At 39.3% G+C, this 12,086-nt stretch overlaps 3 protein-coding genes across 3 annotated transcripts; 1 reads left to right on the top strand and 2 right to left on the bottom strand.

The window, feature by feature from the left end:
- Positions 1-4,301: 4,301 nt before the first annotated feature.
- On the top strand, positions 4,302-6,076 carry LOC146464144 (uncharacterized). Its single transcript, XM_085130077.1, has one exon. The coding sequence runs from the start codon at positions 4,787-4,789 to the stop codon at positions 5,252-5,254; it is 468 nt and encodes a 155-aa protein (XP_084986203.1). The 5' UTR covers positions 4,302-4,786; the 3' UTR covers positions 5,255-6,076.
- A 1,802-nt stretch (positions 6,077-7,878) lies between these two features.
- Positions 7,879-8,220, bottom strand: LOC146464145 (ferritin, lower subunit-like). The gene has a single exon (XM_085130142.1). It carries the CDS (start codon positions 8,218-8,220, stop codon positions 7,879-7,881), a length of 342 nt encoding a protein of 113 aa, XP_084986268.1.
- Positions 8,221-9,612: 1,392 nt separating this feature from the next.
- Positions 9,613-12,006, bottom strand: LOC146464146 (F-box only protein 6-like). Its single transcript, XM_085130143.1, has 3 exons — positions 11,922-12,006; positions 10,346-10,487; positions 9,613-9,836 (listed from the first exon to the last, which is right to left on the bottom strand). Exons 1-3 carry the CDS (start codon positions 12,004-12,006, stop codon positions 9,677-9,679), a joined length of 387 nt encoding a protein of 128 aa, XP_084986269.1. The 3' UTR covers positions 9,613-9,676.
- Positions 12,007-12,086: the final 80 nt, after the last annotated feature.

A 12,086-nucleotide genomic window follows, 5' to 3' on the forward strand; every position in this document is an offset into this window, starting at 1 on the left:
CTAGGATATAACTAAAATCACTGTATAGTTTTTTCGGTGAAATATCCTTTTATTACAAAGAAAAATGCAAATAACGAAAATCCGTTAAAATCGTCATTTGAGGCGCTAAATTATTACACGGGTTTGAGAGCCTCGCGTGCGAGAACAAATCATTTTACCGATTTTAAAACACTAAAATCTTTTTTTACAATCTTTAAATATCTTTTGGAATGATTTTGGGAAATATTGCGTCGTTCTGTGTATGCGAAATAATTTAATTTCGAAGGCATACAATTCACTGCAGTAAAAGTACTTCGTGAATAAAATTAATTTTCACCATGTGCGAAACCTTCAAATCGATTAAGCTTCTGGTGGTTGAATGTTAGAAGGATGGTCTATGGATTCCTGTAAAAATTTCTTTGGGCAAATGATGAAGAGCGACGTGATAGCTTTTCAAAGTCCGTACAAAATGCAAATATTTGACCCCCCGCGGTAAACTTTGAAGTCGCGGGTCAGACATAACTTTTAGTCCGTGTTCATGTCTTGACCCATATTAGGTTAAAATAAGCTCATAGAAAAACATTTCGAAATGTTCTAACCTTATAATATGCTTAAAGACAAGTCCAAATGCCATTTTAGCACGATTCTCTGGTCGTTCGTCGCATAAGTTTTGTATTAAACGCCCGATGTACACCACGCAAACTGGTCGAATACAAATCTTTGATCAACTTTCGGTGCATTTCATCAAGACTGCATCTTTTTCGACGGCTAAGTCAATTGTGAGTATTGCTTGGTTTACAGTGCACGAAAACATTACATCTGATCGCTGCTAGAATGACAAAAAATGTCGGCGCTTTCAGTCTATCTTTATCTATCTTGCATCGCAGTAAGTTGTTTGTTCGTCACGCAATACAATGTCCTAAATATTTTAGGGGGGTAGAGGAGGGTGAAAATGCGAAATGCTTGATAACTGAACAGGAACATGCTCAAGGCAGCAACAAAAACAACAACAACAACAATTAAAAGAGTGATACCTTTCGTTATGTTATTTTACCCTCGCTAAAATCCAGATAATTTATGTATTCGCAAACTCATTTATGGTTGTTGGGAGCGTTGCCATTGCGGGGGGGGGGGGGGGGGGGGATAAGATTTTACTAAACAGTATCAGTACTTACTGATGAAGATCACTACACATCCTTTAGCTAGTTCTTTCCATCTTTAAATGCAATAGATCCTAGTATGAAACCAAAAATATCCCTCATTGCAGGCATCTGTTTGTCATACTATGTCATGGGCATGGGCGAGGACTAAAATGCTTGAAAACTGCACTCGGTACTAGTCCTGGAATTAGTACATACTCTAGGTTTGAAACACAAAACTGCAAAATTCAAAAAAGAAAAAAAAAAAAAACGATTTATTTAAGGAATTTCGTCTTTCCTGGCAGGAGGGGTGCTCTTGGGACGGATGATGTTGTGGCCCACGCGCGTTACGTAACACCATAATTTCCTTCAGGTAGTATCCAGACATGTTTGGTGGCTTGTACCGCGTAGTCGTAGTACAACCCTCCATTTTCAGTGTAACAAACCTGACTTAAAAAAAATTCACTTGTGCCCCCCTCTAAGCATACAAACGGCGCCAAGTAACTAGCACGACCAGAATTTGTTTACTTAGTGACTATTTGGCGATTCTTTCTCACGCCGAATTACCATAGCCATAGCCATAAATTCGGCTGAACTTTTTTAGCTATTTTATTTTTAAATTTAGGAAGAACTTCAAATTAAATATTGTTTAATTTAGACATCATAAGATTTGATAGTATTTGAAAAACAACACACCTGACGAAGTAACACGCAGATGAATGAACACCCGAAGCCACAGCAGACCCAGACTTATTTACGGAAGAATGAAAAAAATGGGTGATTCAATGTCCTAGGGTTCCACTTACTCAGGAAAACAAACGAACGGCAATATTTTTCGCAGGGGTGCGTTCTTTCATTGCTATTTATCAACTATTTATACGGGAAATGCGCTATTCGGGGTCATCTGCGTGAACAAAAAAAAGACCTTTCTCTTCGCTTTTTTGGTTTCATACTAGGATCTATTGTATTAAAAAATTGAAAGAACTAGCTTAAGGATGCAGTTATCTCCATCAGTAAGTACTGATACTATTTTCGTAAAATGTAATATCCACCCTTCCCCCGCCCCGAACGCTCCTAACAAGCCAGCCCGCGCGCACAAACAATTTCGCTAATGAATAAATTATCTGGATTTTAGCAAGGAAATAGAACGTAACTAAAGGTATCACTATCTTAATTGTTGTTGTGGCCTTGGGTATACCTATTCAGTACTGATCAAGCATTTTCGCATTTTCACCCTCCTCCACCCCCCTAAAGTGGCCATGAGTGGTATTGCGTGACGAACAAACGGCTCCCTGCAATGCAAGATAGACTGAACATCGTGAAAGTGCCGACATTTTTTGTCATTCCAGCAGCGATCAGATGTTATATTTTCGTGCACTGTAAACCAAGCAATACTTCAAAAATGACTTAGCCATCGAAAAAGATGCACTCTTGATGAAATGCGCCGAAAGTTGATCAAAGATTTGTATTCGACCAGTTTGCGTGGTGTACATCGGACGTTTAATACAAACAGCCGGCTCAAACTTATGCGACGAACGACCAGAGAATCGTGCTAAAATGGCATTTGGACTTGTCTTTAAGCATATTATAAGGCTAGAATATTTCGAAATGTTTTTCTATGAGCTTATTTTAACCTAATATGGGTCAAGACATGAACACGGACTAAAAGTTATGTCTGACCCGCGACTTCAAAGTTTACCGCGGGGGGTCAAATATTTGCATTTTGTACGGACTTTGAAAAGCTATCACGTCGCTCTTCATCATTTGCCCAAAGAAATTTTTACAGGAATCCATAGACCATCCTTCTAACATTCAACCACCAGAAGCTTAATCGATTTGAAGGTTTCGCACATGGTGAAAATTAATTTTATTCACGAAGTACTTTTACTGCAGTGAATTGTATGCCTTCGAAATTAAATTATTTCGCATACACAGAACGACGCAATATTTCCCAAAATCATTCCAAAAGATATTTAAAGATTGTAAAAAAAGATTTTAGTGTTTTAAAATCGGTAAAATGATTTGTTCTCGCACGCGAGGCTCTCAAACCCGTGTAATAATTTAGCGCCTCAAATGACGATTTTAACGGATTTTCGTTATTTGCATTTTTCTTTGTAATAAAAGGATATTTCACCGAAAAAACTATACAGTGATTTTAGTTATATCCTAGCCTATCTGACATTAAAATATGAAAGAAATCGAATTTTCCACCCTTGCCGCGATATGTTTGATTTTTACGGACAGGCGCTCTTAAGCCTAAGCACAGCATAGCTGTTTGCTCAGTTTAAAGTAGGCACCTTAAAACCCCCAGAGATAGCATGAAAGCACAGATCGGAAGGGTTTAGTAATACATGTCTGGTTTTCCTAGTTTTAGGATTCTTTAGGTTATGTATTTCAGTGTATTTGCAAAAGATTTTTTTTTGTTATGTCAGTAGAACCGTTGAAACGTGTAATTGAATCGTATCTTTGCCATTTTCAGTGTTTTCGGTTGTGAAGCGACGTCAGTTTGAGATTTCAAGCAAGCGTATCCAAATTTGGATAGGAAAAGCTGGGGTCTATATCTGGTGATAAGTTCCAGAAGGTTTAGACGAGCTTAAAAGGCTAATGTCCCATAAAGAGCAGACTTTAAAACCCCAACACAGATTCCAGCGGATTGGGGCTGAACAACCACACCGAGGATCTGTGGTGCAATGCAGTGTACAATTGCAAAAAATTTACATGCGTATGTCAAGTTCGTCACCAAAGAGTCATTCCAGCAAAACAAGTCGTCAATTTATCAAAATTAAGGCTCATGCTTAACTGTACTGCGATATATTCTCCCCAAACAGGCGCCTGATCTCGTTTGCATACCCTGTGATAAGGCTTCCCTTTCTGGGAACGAGATTGGAATCTTGAATTTTGCACAAATTAAAGTCAAGAAGGAAAAATGTCATACCCTTGGGCCGTACTCAAATTTGAATACTGATGCTTTTTTTGTTTCTCTTTTCGCTTCAATTATTGCCCTATTCAATTTATCCGCAGAGTTGTTTTTGAAACGCATGCCGTCGCCGGGTAGTCTCTCCTGACTATTCCCCGATACTTAACAATCACTTGTCTTCGTGTCAGTGCCAATAAACACAGCACAAATTCAGCAAATAGGATTACTCCGTGGAACAAATATCCGTAAACAAAAACGCTCATCAACGGAAATTAGCAATACCTGCTACAAATCCTTGTGAATACTAACAGTTGACCTTACAAACACTGGAAGCGGTAAAAACTTCACTTCAATTAACAATTAATCGTGTAATTTTAATATAGGACTCGGCGGTGTAAACAAAGAACAAAGGAGACTCGTATGTAATTAACTGTAGCGCTTTCGCGTTTGAAAAATTGCAATGAATGGTTAATTATAGTGGTCTACAACAACTCGTAAACAAATTATCGTTACTGAATTGCGTGCCAGCTTGTGCGCGTGTGTCCGTTGAACTTGGCTCGACCCTGGACTTGATTATTGGTAATGTTATGAGTATTTTGATTTTGAATTGTTCTGAACTGTCAGCCAGGAGTTGTTAAAGAGTTTGTGTTTGCAGGAGAACCTGCTTCAAAGCGGCGAACGAATGGAAAACACATCATTTTACTCTCAGTTGAACTTTTGAAGGTATTCAAAGCGCCGTCAGTTCAACAACATGTCGAACGTGGAACATGTAAAAGATGTCATTGAGAAATGCATTTCAAACTTCACACGCTTTCCCGAGGATTTAATTATACGAGAAACTGTTCCCGGCCAGGATACGTCGAAAGAGCTTGAAATCATTGTACAGAACAAAGACCAAGTTGAAGTCAACTGTTTTAATGAATATGGCCATACTGCACTGAGTACAGCGGCGTTTGTGGGAAGCATGAAATTCTGCAAGATTCTGGTTGAATTGGGAGCTGAGGTGGGAAAAAGAGACAGCGACGGATGGACCGCTATGCACTATGCGATGGCTAAGGGGTATTTGGATGTAGTGAAGTATTTGATTATGTGTGGAGGTGATATTCATGTACAGAATAACGACGGTGAGTCGCCATTAGAATTTGTCGAGGATGATGAGACAAGGCAAGTCTTGCTGGCTTGCTATGAGAAACACTCGAAAACGAATACCGAAGTTTGAACAATCGGACGTTGGAATGTTTCATATTTATTTGGATGGCGTGACTCGAATTTTCTAATACCAGATTTATGTTATTGACAAAATCTGTTCAATATTGCATAAATTTGCAGGTTGATTTCAGTTATGAATGTAATTAGAACTTCAGCTTTAATTTTGAATAACAGAGAAATGAGAAACGCATCCCTTATCAGTTTAAAGTTAGTTTTGTTATGTGCCCACGTACGTTGTAATTAAGAGACTTTTACACATAGTTAAAGTTATCTAGGCTGTCTAAAAGTACCTATACCCCCAAATTGACCACCAAAATCATCAATATTTGGATGCAAACCTTCATTTCCATGTCATAACCAAGATTTTTAGGGTGTTTGCTTGCCATTATTCATGTTAACCAAACTTCATTTTTGAAGGAATTTCACGATGCAGGCGAGTGCGTATGAAAGACGTTCGGCTCTAGGGCTGCAAGGCTAATTTTAAAAACAAACACAACAAGCTATAGAGGTTAGAAGATAGAGAAGGGTACTTTTCAAAACTTTCTATCTGTTCGCCCCGTGAGTGATTTACAACTCTAGATCTTGGCCCCAGTTCGGCCCTGGGAACGTCTATCGTCGCTATTTCGCTTTTGTGAGAAGTTTAAACACCGGAACTTTTACTAGTCAATCGTACCGACAAGTCGAATAATTTAAATCATGGATTAAATGATGACTTTCTACCAGACAAACATCATCATTTATTAATCAGATGATCGTCAATTTATTAATCAGCCATACACAGCGCCATAGGTCTTCTTTGAATCGCATTTAATGCTACGAACGAGTCAAGTATAAAAACATAACCAAAAATAAAATGTGTTTTGTTGGGGGGGGGGGGGGGGTGGGAGGATTTGTTTGCACGAATTTGCATGACACTGTTTGAGTCAATGTCCCAACTTTATTTCACAAATAACAATCAATTTCTTTATTATGTCCAGGATATAGGGGCGATATTACTTCTACCAAACTTCAAGCGAAAAAACTAGGAACGAAATGAGCCTTATAAGTGCAAGGGAGCGACACGAAATGTTTTCTTTCACACTTCTGTTGGCCTGAATAACTCCTTATAACTCAACATCAAAGAAAAAAAAAAACAAAACAAAACAATAACAACAACAAATACAAGCAAAAAATCCTAGGAAGATCATCGACGATATGGAGATCAAATAAATGTAAATATATGAAACATACAGTATATTTGAACTGCGGATGAAAGATTAAATAGGAGAAAGATCCTCGCAGTTACTACGCAACTAAAGAAAGCCTGAAAAAAATTCAGGCTTGAACAGGATTTGAACTGGAATTTATCCGGTTCTTTAATGTTTGCCGGAGACGCGGTGTTACAAGTTGGTCAACAGGACATGTGCGCATGCGTGTGACGGGAGAGGAGAAATCTGCTTTTTAACCCCTACTACCAAAACGGTTCCAGTCTTTTCCAACTTTCCGAGAAAACGTCTGGCTTGGCCTTGAAATCCATCCCGGAAGGTATTTACATCGGGCTGGTTCACACGAGCACTGCAAAAAAAAAGGAACACAAGCTATAACACGTGTGAACGACCACAACGCAAATGCAAACGCAAACGCAAGATGAAAAGTACTCGTTGCATGCCTCTACGGTTTAAGTTGAAACCAAGATGGCGTTCTCCTCCACCATCTTTAATCTCGTTCCCAGAGTCCTTGTTTCCCGACTGCTGATCAAGGGTAACGAAAATTGCACCACACAAATTGCCCCCATCTTGGGATAATGAAATGTGCGTGCTTATCTCGCTTGCGTTACCTTCAAAAAAGACAATCGAAATCTTTGTTTGACAAGGATTAAAACCTGTGCCAAATACATCAAATACTAACTCCAAATTCCGCTATAAATTAACTGAATGGATTAATAAGTCAAAATGTAAATTAAAAGTTAGTTTATGCTCTCCTTCTTTACACAGTTAACTTGATGTTTTTTCTCTGTAGTCCCTAATTGAAAAAAAAAAAAAAAAGGAAAAAAGGGTTCTCTTGGAATTGCACTTGAATTGCTAGAAACGAGCTTTAGGTCACCTAATGTGGCTCTCACTTTCTAGCATTTTAAAGATGCAATCATTTAAACGAAATCTATTGAGCAGCACTTTACCTCCTGCGGGGCGAGTTTCCTGATTGCAAAATACAATGCGGCGTTTGACCAGAGCACTTGATTTCCCCACCAATATTGGGAACTTGGAACTTTTCCAAATACAATGAAGAAGTGCAACGTCTGAACGTAGAATGCATGCAAGCCTTCAGAAGAATAATACTTCAGCTTTAAAGCTCTTAGCTATAGTAAGAATCTGTTTAGTCAGTAACAAACTGTCACAAAAAGTAGCAAGAAAAATGAATTGTAAATTTAAAGCTCCTCCTTTTTTTATTTTAAGTTTCACGGTACTCTAAAATAATAATAATAAGCAATGGGACGTGTGCTGTTGAGACGATTTTTCGTTTTGAAATTTGTTTAACCATGTAAAACCTTTTGGACATTAAAATCGATCTTTAACAGTCCTCAAATAAAAGGACGAAAATTAATTCCTTTACTGTACTAAAAATAGCTACACAATTATTGAAGAGGTTCAGATCCACTCAATGTAAATTATATACTTTCAGTTTAGTCCAGAGATCGTTATACTCTCCTCGTTTGCAAATCAGTCGGTCGACAATAAACTCAATCATGTGGCTATCTTCGCTATTCTTAGCCACTCTGTGCAGGCCAACCAAGCCTTTAACGATGTCACCAGACATGCGAATGGCAGTGTTATAAGCTTCCAACTCATCCCGCCATATGCCAGGCTCCAAATCCTCAATAACGTCTTCCAGCACGATGTCTCCTCCGCGGTTTATCTGGTACTGCATCATCATCTGCGCACGCTCTCTTCCTTTGTCCGACTCTTGCAGCATAATGTCATCTAACGGACGTGTCGCCATAAAGGACACTTAGCACCAGGAACACGTTGCTGCCGTACAACTCCAAGGCAATTTGCTTTAAATGCCCTCCTCGCATTCTTTGCTGTAGCTTTGACCACACTGAGATTTGACTTCGTGACTGATGGATGTCAACATCCTAAACAAATAAAAGTAATGAAGATGACGATCACAATGACAATGATGACGATTATGATGATAATGATGAGATCGTAAAGATCGCCTTGATGTACAAGTGAAACCCGACTATAGGTATTGATTGAGGAACCTCGTGATTTTAGTGATATAATAAGGGAATAGTCTGGCTTTTCAGCCACTTTTATAGTGTATTAAACCTTACCCGTGTGCGTTGACTTTTTTTTTTTAAGATAGTAACAATAATAACAAATTTAAATGGAAGTAAACCTTATTTTCGATACTACAAACAACGGTTTCAAGCCGAATACTGAAAGGCAGTCGAGCCCATGACTATCTGTATCAATCTGCATGTAGTCGAGATGGGAAGTTTAGGTCAGCACATCGACGAGAAATGTCTTTTCCCTTGAACTAATACCAGAGAATAAAGTTTCTACTAGTGACTTACCCATGTTCAACAAGAAATCTAGTGATGGTGGCCATTTGATCCACGTGACTTGCTTAAGGGTCTTATCCTTTCAAAATGTACTCGATCTGCCTCATATGCACGTCTCGTGGGACAGGTTCGGGGGTGAAGACAACTTTAAAAAGTGGTTTATTTCGGTTTTGTTTTGTTCTTTGGGAATTTCCCGTGTTTACCCGGGGCCAGAAAAAAATAAAATTAGAAAGCCTTAACCTGGGCCATCTGGAAAAGCTCATTAAGGAGAATGAATATGCCTATACTGTTCTTACTCCTATGGATTATCTTAGGGACAGGGACAGAGTTGCTACAAAACATTCCTGACATGCCTTTCCTCGGCTGTATTTACGTACAGCTCACACGAAATTTAATTAGAAGAATGTTTGCCTTGAAGTGGTTTACTTTTAAAGCCAAAGTTGTACAGTCTCTTCTGTTAAAATGCTTTTATGTCTGGCACAAATAAATAAACGAGGAGTCCACAATTTTGGAAACATGGCCTTCTAAATAGCTAAATGATGTCATACACGTGTCACATCCCTATGACTTCATAACGGTCTCCCCTGTAGAACGGCCAGTAACATTGTCCCCAGGGAAGCTGTTTCAGATAGGTTCTACTGCATTTATTTCCACAAAACTATATAGCAAGTACCTTTTAGAAATATTCACACTAGCTCCAAACGCCTGAACGTCATAGTTATCAGCCACTCTCTGTTCCATGAAATAGTGAGACCCCTGGAAAGAGACACTGCTTATCAAACTTGTGGGCGGACATGATGGAAGCGAGGTCCCGCTTTGCATGGTGTCCTCAAATCTTATGAACCTCAAACCTGGAGGACAGTCTGAAAACGTGTATCCCAGGCAGTCTCACTTCCATGCTCCACCCGATGAACATGTCACAGTGCTGAAAAGTGGCGGAAACAGTGCGCTGCAATAGAAGTTCCTTCCTGGGAGGTCCCTCAAGTCGCCGTCGAGAAGAGACACCTTCATGCCATAGGTGCCTTTCTGATCCACTTTAACGGCAAACCTTAAAAAAGAAACATTTATTAGCATACATTAGCATGTATTAGCAAATATCAAAGACCAGTTTTGCTCACAGGGCAAAATACTGTGTATATCTTTCTCAGTTGTGGTACCTCAATCAAGCGACGAACGATCCGTGCTTCAGTGCTAGTAAGTCAAAATCACTCAGAGGGCAAATCTGTAATTCTTGACTTCGCAAGTAGCTTACATTAATAGAAAGGGTTTGTTTCTCGTTCACCGAATAACTGAACAAGACCTGTTTGTCCTTGTCTGATACTACCCAGGAGACATGCACAATGTTGTCTCGTGCGGTACCAACACAGCAACAGTCTGAGTCCTGAGAAACTATCATCGTGTTTCTTCATGACCTGACCGTTTCAGAACTTCATCTTTGGGCCAGTTCTCGCGATTAACAAGCACATAATAATTTGCTTTTCAATGCAAAAAGAACCCGAGGAGGAATTTAAGCTGGCAGCTCAGTGTAGAATACGCAGCTAGGGCGAGTGGACTTACCATTCGAAAACTTGAATATCTGGTTTGACCTGGTCAAGATATTCAGGAGTCAAGCCCTTGGCGACGAGATTTATAATTTGTACTCTCCAACAGCACGCCCTTGATGCCTGGACACACCAGTCTTCGAAAGGCCGTATAGTGCCTACAGTTGAAAATATCTGCTATTAGAAGATAACCACCGCATTTATAATATTGCAATTTTCAGCAACCCGATTGGCATGTGCACCCTAATCAAGAAATATGACATATAAGTATGCAAAAAAAATTAAATAAAGAAAGAAAGAAATATATAAATAAATAAATAAATAAACAAATCTTCTGTTTGTTAAGCATTCTTCCCTTACCTTTAAAATTCTTCCTTTAATTAACCACGCATCGACTGGAAGCCAAGGAGAAAAGAAAAGACTCCTGTATTGTACGTGGACTTCGATCGTGTTCTCGAAACTCCCCAGGGTTGTCCACTTGTAAATTGGGAGGGGAAAAGCCCTCAAAACGAGGTTGATGCTCTTCATATAAAAATTTTCTTGTGTCATGTGATTGGCTATTATTAGCTGATTGTTATTCTGTGAAGATATAACAGCTATAATATGAGCTTCCTGTTTACTTTCAAAGAATCGAATGTTCCCTGTTTTCTAATTTTCTAATAAAGTGATGACGAATAAAGCGTCTGTGTTAAGAGCTGGCTGAATCACGGTATACATCTCCCCCCGCACCCCCACCCCTGATATGTCCACATTGGGACACGTGTCAGTATGTTTCTACGGAAACTGAACCGCTCGAAACCTATACAATCCCTTTCATATAATACTCGATGAAAAATGCTCATGGTTTGACAGAGGCAAACGAAAGGAAATTATTCAACTAATTATTACACTGAGATATTCCCTTTCAGGCCTCAGATAAATATGTTTCGCGTAAGCTATAAGGATTATAAAATTAGAAGATCGCAGTCAACAGCCACTGAGTACACTTTACAAGCGTATTAGGTTTCAGTTTCGTTTTCAGAGAAACTTTCTCGATTCTCTGTTACAAGGAGCACGCACGATATTCGAGGGGCGACTCGCCCGCGCGCGCTCGACTCTCTCCTTGAATGCTTTTGCATTATACCCGCGGAGGCTCAAGCGCAAGAGAGACTGCTCGTCAGACTATGAATGGTCGTGGACTGTAAGGTGAACATCCGTACGGTCTGCAGACTAAGTAGTAGTCGTGCACTAAACCAGCTGAGACAGCTTATACATACATTTATTAAAAAAGTGCTCATTGTATAATGCATATTTCAGGGGTTTGATTGGCTTAGTGGGGGTATCTGAACCATTATGCCATGCCCCAGCAATAGCCACCATTAAATTGTCTACTGGTTGTTCTTGCAAAGCGAAATCTTTTTTTCAATAAAGCAATTCTTCCACTCACGTTTGCTGGCTTAATCTACTCGCCTGGTTTGCTATCTATCATCTCACAACGCGCGCACATGGAATACTGTATGGGCGGTGGGTGGGAGAGGAATTGTTAAGTACACTCCCTTTTTAAGTTCTATTTAAAATACAAGGTCTATATACAAGCGGGAACACGTAATTACCTTCCTCTCCAAAACAAAAACATTTTCCATTCAACAAAAGTGTTTCTAAGGAACGGTATTCCAATTTTTGCAAACTTTGCCGCATTGTACAACTTTTTTTTATAAAAACGTTTTAAGGCTGAGGCTGAACGGTCTTATTTAATATTGTTGGTAATTTGAGCCTGA

This window comes from Pavona decussata, unplaced genomic scaffold, assembly GCF_977016875.1.
Source record: "Pavona decussata unplaced genomic scaffold, jaPavDecu1.1 SCAFFOLD_168, whole genome shotgun sequence".
NCBI classification, from domain to species: domain Eukaryota; kingdom Metazoa; phylum Cnidaria; class Anthozoa; order Scleractinia; family Agariciidae; genus Pavona; species Pavona decussata.